Source organism: Heterodontus francisci, chromosome 16 (assembly GCF_036365525.1).
Source record: "Heterodontus francisci isolate sHetFra1 chromosome 16, sHetFra1.hap1, whole genome shotgun sequence".
Taxonomy (NCBI): Eukaryota; Metazoa; Chordata; class Chondrichthyes; order Heterodontiformes; family Heterodontidae; genus Heterodontus; species Heterodontus francisci.
This window is the reverse complement of record NC_090386.1, coordinates 90,856,869-90,883,280: the sequence shown is the minus strand read 5'-3', so window position 1 is coordinate 90,883,280 and position 26,412 is coordinate 90,856,869. Positions and strand designations below refer to the sequence as shown.

The window sequence follows — 26,412 nt, the reverse complement described above, 5'->3', positions numbered from 1 at the left end:
TTTTCCAATAGTTTTCCTACCACTGATGTTAGACCCATTGGCCTGTAATTACCTGGTTTATCCTCCCTGCTACCCTTCTTGAATAATGGTACCACATTCGCTGTCCTCCAGTCTTCTAGTACCTCTCCTGTGGCCAGAGAGGTTTTGAAAATTTGTGTCAGAGCCCTTGCTATCTCCTACCTTGCCTCACATACTGCCTGGGATACATCTCATCTGTACCTGGGGATTTATCCATTGTTAAGCCCGCTAAAACAGCTAATACTTCCTCCCTTTCAATGCTGATTTATTCAACTATATCACAATCCCCCTCCCTGATCTCTACACCTTCATCGTCCTTCTCCATAGTGAACACAGATGAAAAGTAATCATTTAAAAGCTCACCTATGTCCTCTGGCTCCACACACAGATTGCCACTTTAATCACTAATGGGCCCTACTCTTTCCCTGGTTATTCTCTTGCCTTAATGTGGGCGGCACAGTGGTTCGCACCGCAGCCTCACAGCTCCAGGGACCCAGGTTCAATTCTGGGTACTGCCTGTGCGGAGTTTGCAAGTTCTCCCTGTGACCGCTTGGGTTTTCGCTGGGTGCTCCGGTTTCCTCCCACAGCCAAAGACTTGCAGGTGATAGGTAAATAGGCCATTGTAAACTGCCCCTAGTGTAGGTAGGTGGTAGGGAATATGGGATTACTGTAGGGTTAGTATAAATGGGTGGTTGTTGGTCGGCACAGACTCGGTGGGCCGAAGGGCCTGTTTCAGTGCTGTATCTCTAAATTAAATTAAATTAAATAGACTTACACTTAGTATAATAATTACTTGGTGAATAATTTAATAAAGGGCTCTCAGAACTATTGCAAGATATATTTTCTAGACATTGGGATCAGTGGATAGACAGCAATGGTCTTTCCCACTCCCATATATTCCAATGTTCTTGCCCATTAAGTTAACAAGTGTAAATAAACTGCAGAATCATTAAATCAAAAACAAACTAATTTTCAAGTTGTACATCAGTGTGCTAAATTCTGAAAACACCTTCAAAGCTTACGTTAAAACATTTAAATACACACCACAAGACTACAATTTACAGCCCAACAGTTGAAGCCACCAGCTAGTTTAAAAAAAAATAGATTTGTGGGCATACTTGCAATTAAAGTTACGAAAAGTAATGGACCAGTTTGTCATTTTAAGTAGGGCTCCTAGTGAATACAATTTAATAACACACCTTATTTTGATACCGGGTTGCATGCCAATCTTCCCTCTGCTGCTGCTACCGCTGCTGAATTTTGGACCAGAACTAGAATTAAAAGATGAGACAAACCCAATTATAGCTACAAGACATATCAGCCACCAGGCTTTCAATAGGGCTGGGATGCTTCAACAAGTCTTGCATATATTACAAATGACAGCTTGAATGTTAGTTTTACAATAGTGGAAATGTGATAGAAAACCTTCTTATAATGGATGCAGCAACACTAACTTTAGCACCAGTTGTTTTTCCATCTATTCTTTGTGCCAAGCACTGACCACCCTGATTCCACCCAGTCTCAGGCTTTCAGAACGATGGTTTACCATATGCACATGCAATTAATACTTCCAATGTAAATTTAAATTACGATGCAAAATAAAAGTTGCTAATTACATGCAAAAAAAATCCCAATTCAAAAGGATGCAGATGAAAATCATTCAAAAAGCAGTCAATATACACTAAGGGGAAAAACACAGAGGCCACGAGAGAAAGTTAAGGGACAGAATTTGAGCTGTATGCGATACAATTGTCTTGAATGAGTGTAAAACAATAGAATCTAACTTTTTAGACAGTTTACATAAAATAATGATACAAAAACCAAAATGCATGTTTATTTTATGGATTCTGAAAGGTGGTTGGAAATGGGCTTACAAACTATAGCAATTATTCAATGAACCACCCTAATTCAGCTAATATTAATAAAGGAGAGATGTCTAAAACAGTCATTCTCAAAGGAATCAAATCACATTAGAATGAAGTCTAGAGCTTGGTGGAAGAACAGAAAACATTTAAAGTTTAGGGGTGGGGGACAATTCAGCATTTATATATGAAGGTACAATCAGTCCCAGCATAACTATCACTACATGTAAGCTTGATGTTATTGACAGCAGTTATTAAAATATTTTTAAAGAATGCCTGACTGCAAAAATTGGTATGTAATTCTTTTGTGACAGTCCTTTGGGGAAAGAATATCACCCATCTGTAGGCTACGTAAATTACAATTTCACCATCTCAACTCCAGAAATTTTTCACAATGTAAAATTATTCAACCATTTAAGATAGCTGCACATCTCAAATTTTGAAAAGTTTGTAAGTGTTTCCCATTTAAAGTTTTGTAGAAATTACAAAACGTCATTCTAAAAAGAATTGTGATTAAATGAACAGGAAGACTATTTGGGGGAGAGGATATGCAGGAGAGTGAGGAAAGGAGAGGAGGGAGGAAGAAGCATCTGTAAGTCACCAGTTTGTTGAAATTTTGGGTAAACCTAAGTGTCCAAGTCATTTGGGCATCATTAATGGCTCGATTGCAGCGTGTCATCCATTACCAGAACATAAGAGTGAGATGAGAAGCAGAATCTGATCAAATTCTGACAATTAATCTAAACTAAGCATTTTTTTTTTTTTTTTAAGGTGTAGCAGTGAACAATGTTTGTGGACAGTTTCATGCCCATTTCAAAAAGAACAGAACCAGATGAAAGATTGTCAGACCAAGTTTGTGAAGCATGTGTGTTACTAAAGTTAACTACTTACTGCTATTGATAGTTAACACGACGATGCCACAACATACAGTTCCCATTCTCGCAACCTGAAGGTTAAAAACAGCTAATGGTCTGGACAGGGTATAATTTTAGGGAGTAGAAATAACACTACACATACTTACATAAGTCGCTTCTCCAAACTAAGCAGGTAAAGATGGTAGAAAGAATTTACATGAGTACACACTTAACTTCTACAGCATCAGCAATTCCACTGTTTTGACTGAGGTCAGTTTAAACTATTACTACTTGTGCAAATATTGATTATCCTGAACAACCATCTTGTGGCTAACACAGGAACACACTGCCAACTCGTGAGCAGAACTATAGGTGGACAGATCAATTAGAACCAAACAGTCCAAGTATTTTTGAAGTTTAAAGAAAACCTTTACAAAATTAAAAATGTATACCATACCAGTACCATATTAGAACATCTGGATTAGAAGCTGCACCAAGAGCAGAGAAACAGATTAAAAATACCCCACACTTGACACTTTTCCTGCTGTTAGACCCGAGATTGAACTTACAAACTGCCACACAAAAATAATTCCCAATTAGCTGTCTCTCGTTAGCGATCTATGCTGCTCCTGTTGTGCAGAGTGGTCTAGATTTAGTTTTGGGAGGAAGTCTGCAGAAATAAACTACCCGTCAATAGGTTTACAAGATGAGCCCTTGAATTAAAAGCTGTTTCCCCCAGCAAGTGACCGTGAAGGGAATAAAAGATGGCATGAAGCTTCGATCCACTCAAAACAACCATGTTAGTACACTAGCTTGCAATATACCGAGCATGAGACATTATTCAGTGAATTAACACAACAGCGGACGGAGATGACTACCAAGTCAAGATGGACACAAATATATACTACACATTAACTGTATCTTTGTAGGAATATGGGTAACAGCAGCAGAAATTTTCACCTCTGCAATCAGAGATCCACTGTAATGTAGTGTGGATGTTGACCGCTGCAGTGTTTTAATTTATATATTTTAATTCCTTTTATTAATACAGGGCCAAAACACTAATTTGTATTGTGTAAAAATAACCTGGAATCAATTAATGTCTATAAAATTCCACTCATCACAAATTTGCTCTGGCTAAGTGTATGCATCGAAATACTGGCCTCAAACCAATTTAGGATCCATTACAATTTCCCAATATATTCTCTATAGCACTGGGAACTGGATGTGAACACATTGCAATACTTGGAACCTACCCTCCATGCATTCCTGTCTAATTCTGTAGCTAGAAATTATTTTTGCAGTACTTATGTTTGGTAAATGCAGCAGGTTAGTTGAAAATAAATTAAGATTTCAAAAGCAAAATACTGCAGATGCCAGAAATTTGTTCTAAACAGAAAATGCTGCAAATCCTCAACCAGTCAGGCAGCATCTGTGTAGAGAGAAACAGAGTTAATGCTTCAGATTGTTGACTTTTCATCAAAAGATTTCTCAACCTGAAGCATTAGTTTCTCTCTCCACATATGCTGTCTGATTGGTTGGGTATTTGCAGCATTTTCTGTCTTTAAAGATTGCAAAGCAGTTTCTTAAAATAGAGTTAGAAAGTTTTTTAAAAAAGTGAACATACAATGGGCTCCTATAGCGGCCTCTTTCTACTCTTCGGCGGTCCTTGCTTCGGCTGCGACGATGTTCTCTACTCTTGCTGCTCTTTCTCTCTCTGCTCCTGCTTCTCCTCCTCTCTCGCTCTTTGCTGCGCCTGCGCTCTTTGCTTCTGCTTCTCTTTCTTTCACGACTGTGACTGCGACTTCGGCTCTTCTTTTTCCTGAGGAAACCATACAAGTGGCGTCATGTAGCAATATAAATCAGTAAACACTGACTGCAGTACAGAATATTACTATTAATTCAAAGTTGCTTAATTAATGACAGAATGCAAAGTTTTTGCACCGAAGACTCAATTAACTCAACAGACTGCAAGTTTCACAGCAAGAATCCATTGCCAAACAATAAGCACTACGAAACCAAATCTGTATAATAATACACAATAATCATACATACAATGCTGCATGGACTGGAGTAGGAACTTAAGAGGACATTGTTAGATTGAGTGAGAAAAATTATGGCAGATGAACTTCAATCTGGGGAAGTGAGGTTATGCAAATTGCATCCCAGAAATGTGTATCAGAATATTTTCTGAATGGAGAGAAATTAGGAGTAGTGGAAATGTAAAGGGCCATGTAGTAATTAAAATTAGTAGCCATGTACAGAAATCATGAAAAGCATTTATCTCAAGGGAATTAAAAACAAAGTGAGTAAGTTATGCTTCAGTTATACAGAGCCTTGATCATCCCATCCAGAATACTGCATTCAGTTTTGAACACCTCAGGCGTGATGTATCGGCCTTGCATGGGATACAGTGCCAATTCACTAGAATGATACCAGGTCCTAAGTTTAAAATATCATGTAGCATAATCTTTGTCCATAGTCCCTAGAATTTACAAAGTAGTAGCATCATCTAATCGAGGTCTTCTAAAATGAAACTATTAAAGTAGATAGAAACTATCACCCCTCAATATATTCTTTATTCAAGAACTGGATCTGAGAAATGGCACCGAATATAATTGGTTTACTTGTGCAACAAATACAGCACAAACAGTCTCAAAAATGCCTCTCTACACAGATCCTTCAAAATCATCTGGAGAGATGGCACCCATTTCAGAAGATAAAATAACTATAACCATGTGCAAGGAGAAGGAAAACAAAGGGCAATGCAACTGTTGTGGAGCATATGTTCAATCCTCCCAGAGGCACAAGGTGGCTTCAGAGCAAAGCACTGATATTCAAAAAAATTTAGTTATCAGCATAACAAACACCATTTGCTATCAATGACCCAATCAAGGCATTTGTCATGATCAGCCAATTGGGTCCGTGGAAACTGCTGTCCCGATCTGGTTGCCTAGAGAGATTTGGCTAGACTGCATGTTAACTCCACAATGGAATGCTTGGTAGGGTGATCACTGATAGTGTTGCCCGAGTCTTTTGCCATTACTAATGAGTCAAAAAGTTGTAAAATTTTCATCTATCCTCTCTGGGCCTTTCCTCATGACACAAAAAGACCCCGTGATAAAGATGTTTGCATATGCTTCCTCACACATGGGAAGGGCTTCAACTTGAGTAGACTACTAGCTTTAACAAAGCTTGCAGAAAAGATGACAGGTTCAGTTTTTATTTGTAGGTGACTGCACAAGAGTGGCAGTGGCTAGCTAACTAGTAAACAATTTTAGTTTTAACAGCCTGATAAATCATCTTCAGGAAATGACATCATACTAAATTAAATGCCAACCAACGTAGTTATCTAGATAGCATGTTGCCAAGTGATGAACTAATTGATAAAGTGCTCTGAACAGAAAAGGGAACTCAAATTTGAAAAACTGAACCATCACGAAGCCAAACTTGCAAGAACACTGAAGTATATAGGGCAGCTGTCACCATTACCCTTCTAAATGGTGATATTCCAATTGTCATATTCAACAACCACCCCCTCCAGAAAATTACAATATGCTCGAGTGTTCTAAAATCACTGGGTGGACAAGCCATCAGCATGGAAGATTCCAGAACAACAAGGTATTCTATACTGTGAGTAAGCAAAAGCAGAAGAGCAGCAAAAAAGATGGCTAGGCCAACCATTCCCCAAGTTATGCCATATCAATGTCATCAATTAGTAAGGTTTCACAGCAGACCACACAATTAACGATAAATGGCAATATCAGCTGGAAAAACAGTTAACAGCATAACAGTCTGTCAACCCCAGTCAGGCTGTTCGAAAATTTTACACTCGTGTACTATCCTTAGCAGTAACGAAGATTAATCTTCTTTCCAATAAAGGTGGTCTCCTTTGCGTACAAAGAACTACCACAACCACCGGACACCTTTAGTGGCACAGAATCACTGGAAATACAGTCAACAGGTCTAAAATACATTTATTCTCACTCTCTTTCCTTGCCAGTTTTCCTTTCATCCCTCCTGAAGCACTGGGATCAAGCTCACAGCTGCCAATATCTCAACCCTTTCAACACCCAACTTTGCACATATTTAGCAGGGGTTGCAGGATATGGATTGGGATGAAGAGTCCTGGCTGATTTTCACATTCCTAAACCTGGGGTAGAGACCAATATTCTGACATCAAGAGATATGGGAATAACACGGGAAAGTGGCGAGAGATAGATGATCAGCCATGATCTAACTAAATGGCAGAGCAGGCTCGACAGGCTGAATGGCCTACTCTTGCTCTTATTTTCTAACAGTCTCCGTCAATCCATTAGACCAGGATTAAACCTAGGAACATCTAGTTATTCACTGGATAAATGTTGCATAGCAACTTGCAGAACTCCATGCAGTTTGCTGGCATTTCACTGCAGTAGATTAGCCCCAACAACCCCTCCCCTCAACCCCGGGTACCGAGTGCCACACAAATTTCTCAACCGATGCGGTCATAGTCAGCAGCCAATAAGTATGCATGCAAGTGAGATACAAAGGAAACATGTCAGTTTCCCAAGTTTGGGCTTCCAATTGGCTGAAACAAGGAGCCTTTCAAGCTGTTTTTCAGCCAGTGCAAACGATTTGCCAAATATTTCACCACACTTAGCCAAGAACAGAAAGGTGTAAAGCAATTACAATAATTTAAACTTGCCTCAAAGTGGGAGGAGAGTTTAGAAATGGGTTGGATCAATTTTACCTATTTTCTACCCAATATTAAAAATACAAAACAGCGCACAGAGGAAAGAAACACTAGTGGAGAGTGGGTAAGCAGAAATGAAGTGCTGCAAATTTTTTACATCCAATCCATGTTTTAAATGTATGTTTAGCTGCACATGAATATTGCAACAATAAAACTATTCCCGATGCTGGAGAAACAGCAGTATTTCACCATCACAGCTAAAATTTACAAAAGTTCGATCTAGGAAGATGATCAATACAGTACACGTGAAGATAAAGAGCATCTTGTATCAAATTCTTGCTATGAAGGATTTTACTCCACAAGCTCTTACACTCTGCTGTTTAAGAGGAAAGCGTATGAAGATTTCTCTAGATTTGAAAAGTATCAGATGAAAATAATGTCGAACAGCTCATCTGCTCTTACAAAACTGGATTAAAAAGGCACAAATCATATTTAGCATCCACCCTAGTGAAGTACTTCAAAATAGAATCATGACCACTTCATCAGAGTTGAAATATATTAACACCAAATCTTTTACTTTAAAAAAAAAGCTCTTCACACTGCAATTCACTTACTTTTTACTACGCTCCTCTTGTCCATTGGCTTTGCTCGATTTGTTCTCATCCTAGGCAGGTCGACAGAAGAACATCAGAATGACGAAGGGGAAACATTTTGCAAGTCGTGAGGGGAAGGGAAGAGGGAATAAGAAAATATAGAACATAATCATTTAAAAAAATATTACTTATATAAGAAACTCTAAAGTTTCTTTGAAACGGACCCTTCTATAGACATTAGGTTTTATTAATTACATAATTTATAAATTAGGAATTTAGGAAGATAGGAGATAATCTTGCTGCTACTGACACACCGATCAGTACCAGTGCTAAAAGTGTGCCTAAGACATGTGTGGCTGTGTTAGCTGTAAGCCACAGTTGATTTCCTGCGACCAGTCCTGTTCCTCACGTCTTCGCCCATTTGTGCTGGAAGGGTGCGACTGTAAGAGCTTGAAGTCACCTCTCTCACACATCTCGCCCTGAAGCAAACAGGGAATCACACCTCTTAGTAACGCCGATTCCCAAGAAATCTGAAGTCTTCAATAATCCACCAGTTCAGCCTAATCATTCCCTAAATGTGGTCCTGTTTACACAGGGAACATTATTTATATTAAACCAGGTAAAATGAAAGAAACACTATTCAAACACAATCCAACTATTTTGCAGCGGCAAAGCTTGACGTATCACATCACAATCTATTTTTCAAAGCACTAGCTGCCTTTTAAAAAAAAACATGAAGTTGACAGGTTATGGTACCCACTGATTACAGAAGCATACTTGATACTATGAGGTTAAAAACTGAACACATATGCTTAGTTATGTGCACAGTGAAGTTTCCTACTAATACAAATGTAAATCTGGCCAACAAATACAGTGAAACCCAAGTGTGTTTTTTTTTAATGATGTATTCTTTCTTACCCCCTCCCAAACTTATGTTGGCACATATTCCACAGGTATCAGTTGCTCCCTGGAAAGTCTTAAGCTTTATGATAATTTTAATTTGCATGTTTGCAGAATTATCTGTCACTTTGAAAAAAAACTGACACTAAAATCTGCATTACTATAACCATGTGACAGATACACTTTTAGATGCCATTCCTCACCAAAAACAATCAGAAAATTGAATATATGACCAGAGTTAAACTCGGTGCTATACACTGTACAGGAAGCACATGTTTTCTGACTGTACTGTAAAAGCAATTTACTTAAAAGCTTCCAGCAAAAAGAAATTCCTGAGTATATGGCAGGGCTTTTCATTTTAGATTTAGAAAGGCTCCTCCCTTACACCTGTATGTGTGTGTAATGACGTAAATAGCATACTGTGTTAGGCAATTTGCAGAAGGAAGGACCGTCAAGCCTTGAGCTAGTCAAAACAAAATATTGTGTTAGAACAGATGAAGGACGTTATGCATTTGTTCTGTAGTTTGTAGAGTCTGTTTCAGATACACTTTTCACGTGCATCTACATTTATCCCACTTCGTTCAACGAAACACCAATCGGATGCAACAAGCGCACTACCTACTGGCACAGAGATTGCCTAAAATTTGCCTTCAAGCCTACAAGTTAGATGGATTACTTTTTTGTAGGCTTACACAGGCTCTATTTTAAAATCTACTGAAGAACAGGCAACTAGAAGCCCAACTAACACAATACTAATTTATCTCTTTATGTTCCTTTTGTTAATATCTTGAGCAGCGTCTGCATAACAATTCCTAGACAATGAATTTACCAATTTAGCTCAGAATTTAACTATTTAAAAATACCAAAACAAAATGTTATTTCAACTACATTCTGCTTTATTAACAATCGGGATAAACCCTCAAAGTTTGCAGGCCACCCAAAACTCGACAGTTATGCTCCCAACAGTTTCAACTGCAGCAAAGGAGTGGTCAGAAGATGGGGAATCTTAAAATAATTTAGTGGAACAAATACATTAGCGTCTATCTTCTGGACAATTACTCTAGCCCATATTCTGGATTATCATTTACTTGAAATTAACAATCAACTGCATAACAGTGGTTCAATGGCCCACCACTTGAGCTTCCTACACCCAGCCTGCATGAGACTGCAAAACCAGCCATTTTGTAAGCTTCCAATCGTGAATCTTGATTTCTCTGTGTAAACAGGGCCGTGTTTTTCTGTAGAACTTTATTGTATCAATAGTATAAATGCATTACATACAGTGAAAGTAAAATTTAACAGATCAATATAGTTTACGTTTAGGTTCTGTGAAACTTTTTTTGCATGCAGAATTAGTTTCTCTTCTAAAAGCTCTAAATAATGGATTTTTTTTGTTGTTGTTTACAATTCATCTACTCTTTGATACTACAATGCAATAAGTTTACTGTTTAAAACCGTACTTTCACCTTGTTGCTATACCAAAGAATAGGCCATCTTTTCTTGGGCTTTGGGTTTTTACCCAGGGTACCACAGAACAGCGATACTTCACGCAATTACTACCTTATTGTTTGATAGTTCAGACTGGAATCAAAGCTGTATTCATGGTAGTAGAGATGTGATATCACTAGGCAAGTCTACAAAAAGAGATAGATGGGCATTTATTCATCACTCTAATCGAAACTACTGCAAAAAAAGATCTCATTTCTAGTTGCAGAACCAGCTCAACAGTAAAGAAAAGCTTTACTTAAATGTAGTGAAATATCTGTATTCTATATGCAGTAAATATTAAAATGAAAGGGTTATGGAACTGTGATATTCAATGAGTATAGCACAGCAGTAGTTTCATAAATGGTGCTATATTGTTCTGTATTTTATGACTTGTGTGAGTGCCATTGCTCCTCACCTCCTTCCTGTAAGGTGCCTCGAGCATTGCTTCGATATCCAAGTCATCTGCCATCTTTTCTGACTGCCACCTGGAAAACACACAAGAGGAACAGGGACAATTAAGAATACGGAAGTAGTTTTGAATCAAAATGTTTTGTAATAGGTTATAATAAAAGTGACTAAATATGCTTGGATGTTCTTCCTAATTTGTTAGCTAAAATCTACCCGCTTCTCTTGCCCAAGCATTTTGTCCTTTGCATGGTACACTGCACTTTTTCAGAATGTTCACCCCTTTGATTTAGGAGGGAAGTTGTGGGGATTAGAGAAAAGATAAACCCACAGTAGCATTTCTGGAATGGCCTAAACATCTAATTAAAGCTTTTATTTTTGTGTCTATATCGTACAGGTCACAAAATAAGCAGCCAAGTCTGTTATGAAATATATATTTTCAGTATAACATTCTCATGATGAGAGAATTTACTTAGCAGATAAGTTGGAACTTCAAATCTAGTTTTTATTTGATCTGATGATTGAGCAAAAAGTAATTGAATACTGCATACATCCTCCCCTCCCACTAAAAAGGTACAATAAGCAAAATTAAATGAGAAAGACTTAGTGTATAACATTTTTGCCAGATAATGCACATTCGCTGCAGATTCTATTTAAAGCAACAGTAGTAAAGTTTTCCTCATGTGAAAACTTTAGGTAAATGTTTTAAGAAATCTCCTGTTTACACAGATGGTGCCACTGGTGTCCTTAAGGATCTCAGGAGAAGCAGCTTTCAGACAAAAACTGTAAAAGTGACAAATAAAAGCATCACACATGGCACACAAAAATTAGACATGTTCAGCAATACCAGAACAGTCTAAGCCAAAGAATATAGTTTTAAGATAAGTTACTTCATATACAACATAGTCCAGAAAAATCAGTTAAAAAGACAAACCACCCCACAACTGTACTAAATGCAACTGGAATGATTTAAATATGATACTTTTTAAATCAAAAACTGGAGTACTCTAGTATAAAAAGCCCTGATAATTGTAGCCTTTTCACATCTTTTACTTCGATTTCTTAAACTGGTGAATGATAGTAGCACCTCATGCTAACAGTCAGCTGAACAAACCAACACCACTATGGCAAACATATGAAGGCTAAAACATCGACAGAAAATGCATGACATTTTCTGGTTAAGGGAATTTCATTCATCTCTTACACTGCAGCTTGGTACATTTAGAACAAAAAGGTTGTCACTGTGTATGGCCAGCTGACACTAAACTCTAATGGATCTAGCAAGACCATTGGTTTTTAAGTCAGGAACTATAAAATTAAATTCCAGCTATTTAAATAAGGAAAATTAATTTAAATCATAGATAATTAGTTTCAGCATAGTGAAAAATGTAACACGCAAGATTTCTCCAAGTTGAAGTTAGATTCTATATTTAATGTGATGGGGAATTTGGCCACTTACTGTTCGCTTACTCATCATATTTCATTGATTTAACAACTGTTAAAAGGATTGTATCAAAAGATATATCTACATTGATATTTTAAGAATGGTCATTTTAATTCAATTATATGAAAAATTCCCATTTCATGTAATTAGTCTCAAGGAAATTTTACCTTAGGCTGAAATAAAAATAATTTTCACTTTTTGATATGAAATGCGTTGAATAATTATTCAGGCTCCAACTTCCATTTAGTCTCTATTTTTAATCATTTCTTCCCCATGTGTGATATCCATTATTAATTTTTTATCATAAGTCTTCTGCAAAATTCCAGCTTACTTGTGCATTAGAGAAAACAATGTACTCTAGCGAAAAGAAACATGGATAATTTGCGTCAAATTTAACTGCTGCAAATGACAGCCACTGCTTCTTAAAACAGAGAATTAACTGATTCCAAAACTGGCCTTTACAGCAGGAGGAACTGATAAAGGAATAGTTTTACAAGTGGAATTCTGATACACACAACCCACCTAGGTGGATAAAAAAATTGCTTAGTGAAATCTTCATAAAATTGGATAGATTTACACAACTTGTACTATCTCAGATTTTGCAGTGTAAGCTGTAGCAATAATTAGGGCTCTATCCTTCAAATATAGGGACATATAATGCAGATTTTTTGAGGGGTTTGTTAGCAGTCCTTGGAAAATCATCCCTCCTTTGTCAACACAGGAGAATCTACAATACATAGGTACAAAACGATTCTTAACATTCTGCACATTGCATTCCTCTTCAGCAAAGTAGAATAGTATTTCCTCCAACGCCCACCCACACAACTTTGGGAGAAATCAACTGACATCCCCTAGATAGCAGTTTACTTCCACGGTATCTACCTACTGAAATACCTGACATGATAATTTGATTCTATCGGGATTTCATTTACATGAATTATATGTAATTTGCATACATATACTGAAACATTTTTCTTTGCACAATTTAGATTTCTAAAAAAAAAGAAAAACACTCATTTCTTCCAATAGCAGTGTTGGCCTTCAGAGAAAAATGGCTAGGGTATTATTCTCGGGGTCTATTAAAACTGGATACTTAAATCCATAGAATGGTGATCTTCTAAAACAAATATCATGGGAAAGTTATGTAAGTATTTACTGTGGACCTTCCCACACAAAACTGAATTTGTTCAATAAATTAACATACTCTCTCCATTTACGACAGCAAGGGCAAAATAAAATTATGCCTGGGCCTCATCAGCGTTGGCATGGCAATGTACAATTCATTAAACCTCATAGGCATACAATTTTCAATATGAAATGAGACAGAATCCTGCTACTAGAATTTGTCCAAACACGCTGATACAGCATTGGTGCTCGTTAAATATTCTTCAAAGACATCAGAAAGACTGTTCGCATCACGGATGAGACAACTAATTTCTGAAGATAGAAAAATGGAAAGTTACATTTGACATAATAAATTATTTGCCTTAAATACATTGATCTTTTGGGCCCTCTTAAAATTAGTTGTCCTGAAGTAGCCAGCCTCAATTGAAGTCAAAAATTATAACTGAACAGAAATAAAAGTAAATTTTACCTGACCAATTTAATGGATCTATTTGGTTAGCTTTTCCATCTGACAAGTTTGTTAATTTACCCAAAATCTATCAAAAAGAAAAGCCTATTAGCATAATCACATATTTAGCAGGAGCAAACAGTAGTAAAACTGGTATTCAAAGAAGTATTTGGTATGATACAAAACCAGTACACACCCCTAGAAGGCAATGATGCCAGTCAACAAATGAGGCAAGAGTCTGTATCAAGCTAAAAGAAAATGTTCCATAAATGCAAGGAAAAGTGGAAATCCATCAGACTGGGAGAGCTATTAATGGTAACGTAGGGATACAAAGAAAGTAACGGGCAAAAAGAAAATATTTGCAAAAAATATCAAAGCCAACAGCAAAGGTTTTTAATGAAGGTATTGAGTGAAAAGGAGAAACATGGGCCCTTAAAAGACAAGACACAAATGATACAATTAACAATGTTAATCACATCAGTTTTCACAGCAGAGGAAGGGGACAAAATAGCAGTACAAAGAAACTCAAAAAAGTCATGGAGAGGAACTTAGTGAATTTAATACAGGTACAAAGGAATTTAGTATGTACAAAAATAGTAATGGAGAAAAAGTAGACAAGTCTCCAGGATCTGATGGTTTTCACCCAACTTATTAAAAGAAATAGTGGAGGAAATTGTAGGTACTTTAGTCAATTTTGCAAAGCTCTCTAGATGGCAAAATTTATAAATGTCACTCCGTTATTTAAGCAGAGAAGTATGGAAAAACCTATTACCCACAGACCTGTCACTTTAACTTCAGTGGTGGGCAAGTCATTGGAACATATCAGGGACGAGAGAGATAAGCATGAGCCAATCATAGAGTCAGCATAGATTTGTGAAGGGTCATGTCAGACTAATCTAGCTGAAATTTTTCTATATAGTCATATTGTGTCTATAGATGTTGTTGATATAAGCTTCCAGAAAGTATGATAAGAGTTCCATACAGGAGATTAGCAAAAGGAAAAGTACATGGAATTGGATGTAGTCTTGACAATAGCATTTGTTAATTGGTTGGAATGCAGTGACAGTTCTCTGAATGGAGGGACATGCCAGATGGTGCTTCCCAGTTATGTGGACTGGGGCCTTGGCCTTTCATATATATTAATCACTTGGATAAAGGAATAAAGAGTTGCATATCTAAGTTTGCAGATGAGAGCAGGAGGTTACAATGTGGTATATACAGAGTATATGAATGAGCAAAAGCTATGGCCGATGGAGTTCCATGTGGGCAAGAGGTCTTCCAACTTGGACCCAAGAAAGGTAAATTGGACTATTTTCATAATGGTGACAGAGTATGAACTGTGAAGGAGCAAAAAGATTTAAGTGTCACGTACACCAGCCACTAAACGATAGTCCAAAAGGCTAATGGAATTTTGACGTTTATCTCAAATGGGCAGGAATACAAAGGGGAGAAAAACAATGTTTCAATTGTAAGGCCTTGGTGACACCCCATCTGGTGTACTGCATTCAGTCTTGAGCATGAAACCTCTGCAAAGATATGGAGGCAAAACACCAATTCACCAGAAACCACCAGGGTTAAATTATGATCAGGTTGCATAAACTTGGTTTGCATTCTGTTGAGTTTAGATGGCTGAGGTGCGATCTAATATAGGTTTTTAAAATGATAAAAGGATTTGATATGGTAAAGAGCAACTTTGCTCCGGTAAGAGAATGCAGAATAAGGGGGCATATTAAAATCATTTCATAGCCATTTATGAGTGAAATCAGGATGCATTTTTTCACACAAGGGTAGTGAAAATCTTGACCACTCTACCTCAAAATACTGCGGATGCATGATCAATTAAAATTTTCAAGACTGATACTTATCAGGAGATATAGAAAAGGCAGGTAGCTGGAGTTGAGGTATACATTAGCCACTATCTGATTTGAACGGAAGAGGAGGCTTCAGGAACTGAACATCGTACTCCTGTTCCTGTGGTTCCTGTTACAGGAAGCAAGTATGAAAGCGACAGGAAGGTGTATGCTAGATGCAAGAGTTTTATTATAAATAATTAGCACAAATTGAATGACTTGTGACACAGGAAAGAAAAGCTGTGGGCCCTTTGAATCACAGAAGGCCTGGGAATTAGTTTGGGACTCAGATTTGCCAGGCCCTGGCTTTCTGGGAGTCTTGTTTGGGTCGGAACTGGTCTGGCCCATCCATTACCCCTACACCAGAGGCCACCAGACTAAGGAATATGGAGCGATGGCTGGGTGGAGATACAGGTCAGCCACAATCTGATAAGATGGCAGAACAGGTTTGTGTGATTGAATGGCCTACTCCTGTTCCTACCCTGCAAAACAAAAAGGCTTGAAATTTCACATGCCATTTTATCAATTTAGCAGCCCTTGCATGCCCAAAACTATATTTGTTTAAAAAAAATTACTTTTCAAACTATACATGCCCCAATGAGCATATTTTCAAGAATAAAAGCAAATATACCACCTGAGCTCTGATGTTCAGTGGGTAATCTACATCCATTTTTAACACACAATCTGGCTTTTAATGTAAAGTTAGGTGTTGTTCAAAACCAATATATCACTTTTAAAAAATATTTTGATCACAACAGAACTGTTTCAATCAACAGCAAAATACTTCTTTCATTGGTTGAAGAAATTACTTATACAGGCATTAACTAGTCTGGACATACTTAAGAGACCTGAAAAAGTTCAAAACTAAGACCTAAATGAGCTTCAGTTAACAATTTTGTGGTATTATAATGGATTCTCAGAATTAAGACACCTTGGAATTAGTGTCTAACTTGAGAACATGCATAGAATGGCAACAGGGTGACTGCTACCCTGTGCATCCTTGAGAGTTGTACACTATTCAGTATTTATTCTTTAAAATATGAACGTGACCCGAAATAGTCCTTTAAAAAACTGCATGCCTCCTCTCAAAAACTGCTCACCATTTAACAAAAACCTCTCCTGTGAACTGTCCTAAATCAAAAATCAGGCAATTCAAACACCAGTTAAGAATAACCTGTTCATAAGATCACATTTCTCAAATTTAGTTTCCCTGGATCGTGTTCAATAAACACACCTGTATAAAAATTTCCTACAACTTAATATTCTCTGGAATAACCTTTACCCCGCAAAGCACAATACAGGACTGTCAAAAAGAATAGTTCGAGTTGATTTTCCTCTAAGATTTGTCAGTCCTAGAATCACGTTACATAAGAGAACTATTTTGGCTTGTAACTGCCATTCCCCTACCATTTCCTCCAAAGCTTCCACCCAACCAAAATATTTATCCAGCTTTTAAAAAACTATTGTGAAACATACATTTAATTCTAGTGGGGTTTTCAATCCGCTGAAAACTCTCTGCATAAAAGTATTTGTGTTTTGGGACTTGCACATTTCCGAGATGATCGATTTAGACTATTTTTCGTTACAAATGGGGTGGGTGGAGAATCAGGATATGAAAATATCAAACTTCTTGCGCAGTAACAGATTGTACTGAAACCGAGAGAACTCCCAGCCAAGTGTGTTGCACAATAACTTCGACGTTAAACAGGAAACAGTTCACTAGAACAAAATCCTCTGTAGTAAAAACTCGCTTATCGGTTTAAATTTGATCGCTACAACCTCGACTGAAATATTTTAGCTTCCTTTATTGAAATAAAAATAGATTGGTTTCCTTGTGGAGTCAACCGAGGCCTGTTCCATAACGTTAAAATAACACGCTCAGGGAAGGTTGGTAAATAAAAACTGTGGATGTAAAATTACCTTAAAATGAAAGAATGTGTGAATCCGGTCGAATCTGAACGTTGGAAGCCTTTCTCCTCGGCCTATTGCTGATTCTTCTCCTCTCAAATCCCTGGATTTCAGGCCTTGCTGCGATCCGGATCTCTTCCGCCCTTGGGCCCTCGCTCACGGTTTTTTAATATATTTTTAAAACGTATCTGCGAGGCAAAGAAGCTTTTTAAAATATTTTTAAAGAATCGTCGTTCTTTATATTCGTTAAATATATGTAAATGTGTGTGTGTACGTGTACTTTCTTTTCCTCTCACGGACACATTAACAAACAAGCGACCTCGACGGCTCAAAGCGACAACAAAAATGGCGCCGGTTGCGTCCACTCCGACAGCGGCTGGCGGGGGTTCTCACAGACGCACAGCAGGGGCAGGACGGTCACGTCACGTTCATAACGCGCCAGCGGACTGACTCCATGGCAACCAGGTCGCACTGGCAACCACAGTGACGTATGCCTTGCTGCCAACAAGACTCAGGATACAGTGGGTTCCCTCCCCCCCCCCCCCCCCCTCCCTCTCCCCCCCCCCCCCCCCTTCCTCCCTCTCCCCCCCCCCCCCTTCCTCCCTCCCCCCCCCCCCCCTTCCTCCCTCTCCCCCCCCCCCCCCCCCCCCCTTCCTCCCTCTCCCCCCCCCCTTCCTCCCTCTCCCCCCCCCCCCCTTCCTCCCTCTCCCCCCCCCCCTTCCTCCCTCTCCCCCCCCCCCTTCCTCCCTCTCCCCCCCCCCCCCTTCCTCCCTCTCCCCCCCCCCTTCCTCCCTCTCCCCCCCCCCCTTCCTCCCTCTCCCCCCCCCCTTCCTCCCTCTCCCCCCCCCCCTTCCTCCCTCTCCCCCCCCCTTCCTCCCTCTCCCCCCCCCCCCTTCCTCCCTCTCCCCCCCCCCTTCCTCCCTCTCCCCCCCCCTTCCTCCCTCCCCATACCACTAACCCCCCCTGTCCTCCCCCCTTCTCCTCCCCCCTACCCATATCCCCTCTCCCCCCCTTCCCCCCACTCCCTTCCCCCCACTCCCTTCCCCCTTCCCCACTCCCTTCCCCTTCCCCCCACTCCCTTCCCCCTCCCCTTCCCCCCTCCCCCTACCCCCTCTCCCCTCCCCCCCTTACCCCCTCTCCCTCCCCCCCTCTCCTCTCCCTCCCCCCTCTCCTCTCACTCCCCCCTCTCCTCCCCCCTCCCCCCCTCTCCTCCCCCTCCCCCCCTCCCCCCCACCCCCCTCCCCCCTCTCCTCCCCCCTCCCCTCCCCCCCTCCCCTCCCCCTCTCCCTCCCCCTCCCCTCTCCCTCCCCCCCTCCCCCCCCCCTCCCCCTCCCCCCTCCTCCCCCCCTCCCCCTCCCCCCCCTCCTCCCCCTCCCCCTCCCCCGCCCCCTCCCCCCTCCCCCTCCCCCCCCTCCTCCCCCTCCTCCCCCCCTCCTCCCCCCCTCGTCCCCCTCGTCCCCCCCCTCCTCCTCCCCCCTCCCCCCCCTCCCCCCCCTCCTCCCCCCTCCTCCCCCTCCCCTCCCCCCCTCCTCCCCCCTCCCCCCCTCCCCCCCTCCCTCCCCCCCCCTCCCCCTCCCACCCCCCTCATCTCCCCCTCCCCCCCTCTCCTCCCCCCTCCCCCTCCTCCCCCCTCTCCTCCCCCTCCCCCTCCCCCCCCTCCTCCTCCCCCTCCCCCTCCCCCCCCTCTCCTCCCCCTCCCCCCCCCTCCCCCCCTCCCCCCCTCTCCTCCCCCCTCCCCCCCACTCCACCCCCTCCCCTCCCCCCTCCCCCCCTCCTCCCCCACCCCCCCCCCCTCCCCTCCCCCCCTCTCCTCCCCCCCCCCCTCCCCCCCCCCTCCCCCACCCCCTCCCCCTCCCCTCCCCCCACCCCCCTCTCCCCCTCCCCCCCCCTCTCCTCCCCCCTCCCCTCCCCCTCCCCCCCTCCCCCCCTCTCCTCCCCCCTCCCCCCCTCTCCTCCCCCCTCCCCCCTCTCCTCCCCCCCCCCACCCTCCCCTCCCCCCTCCCCTCCCCCTCCCCCCCTCCCTCCCCCTCCCCCCCTCCCCCCCCCCCTCTCCCCTCTCCCCCTCCCCCCTCTCCCACCCCCCTCCCCCCTCTCCTCCCCCCCCCCCCCTCACCTCCCCCCCTCCCCTCTCCTCCCCCCACTCCCCCCCTCTCCTCCCCCCTCCCCCCCTCTCCCTCCCCCCCCCCCCCCTTCCACCCCCCTCCCCCTTTCCTCCCCCCCCTCCCCCTCTCCTCCCCCCCCCCTCTCCCCTCTCCCCCTCCCCCCCCTCACCCCTCTCCTCCCCCCCTCTCCCACCCTCCCCCCTCCCCCCTCTCCCCCCCCCCTCCACCCCTCCCCCTCCCCCCCTCTCCTCCCCCCTCTCCCCCTCTCCTCCCCCCCTCCCCCTCTCCTCCCCCCCTCCCCCTCCCCCCCTCCCCCCTCCCCCCCCCCTCCCCCTCCCCCCCCTCCCCCTCTCCCCCCTCCCCCTCCACCCCCCTCCCCCTCCCCCCCTCTCCCCCCCCTCTCCCCTCACCCCCCTCTCCCCCTCCCCCCCTCTCCCCCTCCCCCCTCTCCCCCTCTCCCCCTCCCCCCTCCCCCCTCCCCCCTCCCCCCCCTCCCCCACCCCCTCCCCCCCTCTCCCCCTCTCCCCCCTCTCCCCTCCCCCCCTCCCCCCCTCCCCCCCCCTCCCCCCCCTCCCCCCTCTCCCCCTCCCCCCCCCCTCTCCCCCCCCCCTCCCCCCTCCCCCCTCTCCCCCCCTCCCCCCCTCTCCCCCCTCCCCCCCCCCCCTCTCCCCCCTCCCCCCCTCTCCCCCCTCCCCCCCCCCCCCTCCCCCCCTCCCCCCCCTCCCCCCCTCTCCCCCCCCCCCCCCCTCCCCCTCCCCCCTCCCCCCCTCTCCCCCCCCCCCCTCCCCCCCCCCCTCCCCCCCCCCCCTCTCCCCCTCCCCCCCTCTCCCCCCCTCTCCCTCCCCTCCCCCCTCCCCCCCCCTCTCCCCCTCCCCCCCCTCTCCCCTCCCCTTCTCCCCTCCCCTCCCCCCCCCCTCCCCCCCCCTCCCCCCCCTCCCCCCCCTCCCCCTCCCCTCCCCCTCTTCTCCCCTCCCCTTCTCCCCTCCCCTCCCCCTCCCCCTCTCCCTCCCCTCCGCCTCCCTCCCCTTCTCCCCTCCCCTCCCCCTCCCCTCCCCTTCTCCCCTCCCCTCCCCTTCTCCCCTCCCCCTCCCCTCCCCTTCTCCCTTCTCCCCTCCCCCTCCCTTCTCCCCTCCCCCCTCCCCTTCTCCCCTCCCCCTCCCCTTCTCCCCTCCCCCTCCCCTTCTCCCCTCCCCCTCCCTTCTCCCCTTCCCCTCCCCCCCTCCCCCTCCCCCCTCCCCCTTCTCCTTCTCCCCTCCCCTTCTCCCCTCCCCTTCTCCCTCCCCTTCTCCCCTCCCCTTCTCCCCTCCCCTTCTCCCCTCCCCTTCTCCCCTTCTCCCCTCCCCTTCTCCCCTCCCCCCTCCCCCCTTTTCCCCTCCCCCCTCCCCCCTTTTCCCCTCCCCCCTCCCCCCTTTTCCCCTCCCCCCTTTCCCCCTCCCCCTTTCCCCCTCCCCCCTTTCCCCCTCTCCCCTTCCCCCTCTCCCCTTTCCCCCTCCCCCCTTTCCCCCTCCCCCCTCCCCTCCCCCCTCCCCCTCCCCCCTCCCCCTCCCCCTCCCCTCCACCTCTCCCCCCTCACCCCTCTCCCCCCCTCACCCCTCTCCCCCCTCACCCCTCTTCCCCCCTCACCCCTTTCCCCCCCTCACCCCTTTCCCCCCCTCACCCCTTTCCCCCCCTCACCCCTTTCCCCCCCTCACCCCTTTCCCCCCTCACCCCTTTCCCCCCCTCACCCCTTTCCCCCCCCTCACCCCTTTCCCCCCCTCACCCCTTTCCCCCCCTCTCCCCCCTCACCCCTTTCCCCCCCTCACCCCTTTCCCCCCTCACCCCTTTCCCCCCCTCACCCCTTTCCCCCCCTCACCCCTTTCCCCCCCTCACCCCTTTCCCCCCCTCACCCCTTTCCCCACTCCCCCTTTCCCCACTCCCCCTTTCCCCTCTGGCTTCCCCCTCACCCTCCTCCTTCCCCTCCTTTCTCCTTCCCATTTCCCCCTACCCTCTGCTTCCCCCCCCACTCCGCTTTTCCCTTCCCCATTCCCCTGTTCCCATCCCCCTTTTCCCCTTTCCCATCCCCCCTTTCTCTCTCCCCCTTCCCATCTCGTCCCCCTCCCCATCCTATCCCCCTTCCCGCATCCCATTTCTCCCTCCCTTTCCCTGTCCCCTCTCTACCCTCCTCCCTCTTCCTCCCACGCCCATTCCCCAACACCCTGTCTTCCCCCTCCTCTTTTCTCCTCCCCTTTTCCCTTCCCCCTGTCTCCTTTCCCCCTCCCCTTATGAACATAGGGACAGTAGGCCATTCAGCCCATCAAGCCTGCTACGCTACTCAATTAGATCATGGATGATCATCTACCTCAACGTCTTCATCCACCTTTCCCTTTTTTCTCCATATCCCTTGATGTCATTTGTCTCCAGAAATCTTATCGATTTCTGTTTTGAACATGCTTAGTGATTGAGCTTCCACAACCTTCTGGGGTCGTGAATTTCAAAGATTCACCACCTTCTGAGTGACATCCACCCTGTCATGCTCTGTAAGAATTTTATAAGTTTCAATGAGATCACCTCTCATTCTTCGAAATTCTAAAGAATACAGGCTGAGTTATCCACTTTGGTAGGAGGAACTGATGTGGCGAGTATTTCTTAAATGGTAAGCGATTAGAAAGTGTTGATTGCAAAGGGACCTGGGTGTCCTCATCAATAAGTCACAGAAAGCTAACATTCAGGTGCAGCAAGCAATTAGGAAGGCTAATGGTATGAAAGACTTTATCGCAAGAGGATTTGAGTACAGGAGTAGCAAAGTCTTGCTTCAATTGTATAGAACCTTGGTTAGACCACACCTGGAGTACTGTGTGCAGTTTTGGACCTCTTACCTTAGGAAGGATATTATTGCCATAGAGGGAGTGCAACGCAGGTTCACCAGACTTGATCCTGGGATGGTGGGACTGTCCTAAGAAGAGAGATTGGGGAAACTGGGCCTGTATTTGCTAGAGTTTCGAAGAATGAGAGGTGATCTCATTGAAACCTACAAAATACTTCAAGGGATAGACAGGGTAGATGCAGCTAAGATGTTTCCCCTGGTTGGAGAGTCTAGAACCAGGGGATACAATTTCAAAATAAGGAGGAAGCTACTTAGGACTGAGATGAGGAGAAATTTCTTTACTCAGAGGGTTGTGAATCTTTGGAATTCTCTACCCCAGAGGGCTGTGGAAGCTCAGTCATTGAGTATGTTTAAAGCAGAGATTCAGATTTCTAAATACCAATGACATAAAGGGATATGGGGATAGTGGGAAAAAGGCATTGAAGTGGATGATCAGCCATGATCATATTGAATGGCAGAGCAGGCTCGATGGGCTGAATGGCCTATTCTTGCTCCTATGTTCCTATGTTTCCTCAATCTCTCCTCATAAGACAATCCCGCCATCCCAGGGATTAGTCTGGTGAACCTCCATTGCACTCCCTCTATGGCAAGTATATACTTCTTTAGATAAGGAGACCAAAACTGTACACAATACTCCAGGTGTGGTCTCACCAAGGCTCTATACAATTGCAGCAAGACTTCTTTACTCTGTACTCATATCACCTTGCGATGAAGGTCAACATACCATTTGCCTTCCAAATTGCTTGCTGCAACCTGCATGCTAGCTTTCAATGATTCATGAACAAGGACACCTAGGTCCTTTTGAACATCAACACTTCCCAACCTCTCACCATTTAAGAAATATTCTGTCTTTCTGTTTTTTCTACCAAAGTGGATAACTTCACACTGATTCACATTATATTCCATCTGCCATGTTCTTGCCCATTTCACCTAGCTTGTCAAGTCCACTCAAAGCCTCCTTTGCCATAATCTTCTCACAACTTACATTCCCCACCTAGTTTTGTTTCATCAACAAATTTGGAAATATTACAATTGCCCCCACATACAATCATTTTTATAGATTGTTAACAGCAATGTGGTCCCAGCACTGATCCTTGTAGTACCACACTAGTAACAGCCTGCCATCCTAAGAATGACCCGTTTATTCCTACTCTTTGCTTTCTGACTGTTACCCAGACTAGTAATTATATAGTATATTACCCTCAATCCCATGCACTCTAATTTTGTTTATTAACTTCATGTGCAGGACTTTATCAAAAGCCTTCTGAAATCCAAATATACCACATCCACTGGTTTTCCTTTATCTATGCTACAAGTAACATCCTCAGAAAACTCCAACAGGTTTATCAAACACGATTTCCCTCTCATAAATCCTTATTGACTCTGCCCAATTTTACCATTATTTTCTAAGTGACTAGTTATTACATCCTTTATCATAGATTCTATAATTTTCCTTACTACTTATGTCAAACTAACAGGAATGTGTTTCGCCATTCTCCCTCTCCCTCCCTTCTCCTTTCCCCTCCCTGCTTTCCTGCACCCCCTTCCCCATTCCCGTTTGCCCCCTTTCCCCCTTCCCCATTCCTCCTTTCCCATCCCCCTCCTCATCCCCCTTCCTCACATAACCCTCCCATGCCCCCTTCCCCCTTTTCCATCATCTCCATCCCCCTTTCCGCATCCCTCCTCCACTTTCTCTCTTCCTTTCTTCCCCTACCCCTCACACATTCTCCTCTCTCCATTCTTCCCACCCCTTTCCCCTCCCCCTCCCTTTCCCCTCCCCTCTTCTTCACCTTCCCCTCCCCTCCCCCTCACCCCCTACCCTCTCCTCTCTCCTTTCCCCCCTCTCCGTCCTCCTTTCCTTTTCCCCTTTTCCCCCTCCCCTTCCCTTTCTTCCCTCCCCTTTGTTCCTCCAACTTTCCTCCCCTTCCCCTCCCCTCCCCTTCCCCTTTTCCCATGTCTTTCCCCTCCCCCTTTCCTTATCCTTCCTCTTTCCTCCTTCCCCTCTCCTGCTTCCCCTTTCCCATATCTCTTCCCTCTCTCCCTTCCCTCTTTTCCCTTTCTCCCCCTTTCCCCTTTGCAGGAAAGCTGGAATAAAAGCAGAAAATGCTGGGACAATGCTCAGCGGATCAGCAAATGACCTCCTTCTGCACCGTCAATGTTTTAAGTCAGGTAGCAACTGTGGAGCAAGACTATGAAATAAAAACTATATAGTGCTTTTCACGACCACAAGATGTACCCAAAGCACTTTACAGCTAATGTAGTACTTTTGAAGCCTAACCACCTCCTTTTCACCACAGACGTCCAATCCCTCTACACTTCCATCCCCCACCAAGATGGCCTGGGAGCCCACCTCTTCTTCCTTCAATGGAGTCCCAACCAGTCCCCATCCACCACTGCCCTCTTCCCTCTGGCTGATCTTGTTCCCACATTGAAAAAACTTCTCCTTTGACTCCACTCACTTCCTCCAAATAAAAGGTGTTACTATGGGAATCCACATGTGTTCTAGCCAAGCCTGCCTTTTTGTGGGATATGTGGAACATTCCTTGTTCCGGTCCCAGTCATGTCCTTTCCCTCAGCTGTTTTTCTGGTACGTTGATGACTGCATTGATGCAGATCCAACCAATTACCACCCCATAAGTCTACTCTCAATTATCAGCAAAGTGATGGAAAGTTCCTCATCAGGGAACTCCTCTTTGCTGACGATGCTGGCTTTAACATCTCACACTGAAGTGTGTCTGCAGAGTCTCATCAACAGGTTTGCGGCTGCCTGCAACGAATTTGGCCTAACCATCAGCCTCAAGAAAACGAACATCATGGGACAGGATGTCAGAAATGCTCCATCCATCAATATCGGCGACCACGCTCTGGAAGTGGTTCAAGAGTTCACCTACCTCGGCTCAACTATCACCAGTAACCTGTTTCTCGATGCTGAAATCAACAAACGCATGGGAAAGGCTTCCACTGCTATGTCCAGACTGGGCAAGAGAGTGTTGGAAAATGGCGCACTGACACGGAACACAAAAGTCCGAGTGTATCAAGCCTCAGTACCTTGCTCTATAGCAGCGAGGCCTGGACAACGTATGTCAGCCAAGAGCGACGTCTCAATTCATTCCATCTTCGCTGCCTCCAGAGAATACTTGGCATCAGGTGGCAGGACCGTATCTCCAACACAGAAGTCCTCGAGGCGGCCAACATCCCCAGCTTATACATACTACTGAGTCAGCGGCGCTTGAGATGGCTTGGCCATGTGAGCCGCATGGAAGATGGCAGGATCCCCAAAGACACATTGTACAGCGAGCTCGCCACTGGTATCAGACCCACCGGCCGTCCATGTCTCTGCTTTAAAGATGTCTGCAAACGCGACATGAAGTCCTGTGACATTGAACACAAGACGTGGGAGTCAGTTGCCAGCGATCGCCAGAGCTGGTGGGCAGCCATTAAGGCGGGGCTAAAGTGTGGCGAGTCGAAGAGACTCAGCAGTTGGCAAGAAAAAAGACAGAAGCGCAAGGGGAGAGCCAACTGTGTAACAGCCCCAACAACCAATTTTTTCTGCAGCACCTGTGGAAGAGTCTGTCACTCTAATATTGGCGTTTATAGCCACTCCAGGCGCTGCTCCACAAACCGCTGACCACCTCCAGGCGCTTACCCATTGTCTCTCGAGACAAGGAGGCCAAAGAAGAAGATGGAAGGTGTCATCGACATCGCCAACAAACACATATACTCAGCAATAACCTGCTCACCGATGCTCAGTTGGCTCCAGTCCTCATTACATCCTTGGTCCAAACATGGACAAAAGAACTGTATTCCAGAGGTGAGGTGAGAGTGTCTGCCTTTGACATCAAGGCAGCATTTGACTGAGTATGGCATCATGGAGCCT

General features: G+C 44.8%; 1 protein-coding gene across 2 annotated transcripts in view; it reads right to left on the bottom strand.

Moving 5' to 3' along the window:
* Positions 1-17,925, bottom strand: part of rbm39a (RNA binding motif protein 39a) — a 47,644-nt gene extending 29,719 nt beyond the window's left edge. The window contains exons 1-5 of one of the 2 annotated variants that reach the window (XR_010976592.1): positions 17,583-17,925; positions 10,806-10,875; positions 8,024-8,073; positions 4,362-4,556; positions 1,218-1,289 (exon numbers count right to left, since the gene is read on the bottom strand). Coding sequence is in view for 1 of the 2 variants with exons in the window: in XM_068048626.1 (XP_067904727.1) it covers positions 1,218-1,289; positions 4,362-4,556; positions 8,024-8,073; positions 10,806-10,859 (371 nt within the window). In the remaining variant the exon portion in view is untranslated. The remainder of the gene's footprint in view (positions 1-1,217; positions 1,290-4,361; positions 4,557-8,023; positions 8,074-10,805; positions 10,876-17,582) is intronic. The other variant, XM_068048626.1, reaches the window with a different exon arrangement.
* Positions 17,926-26,412: the final 8,487 nt, after the last annotated feature.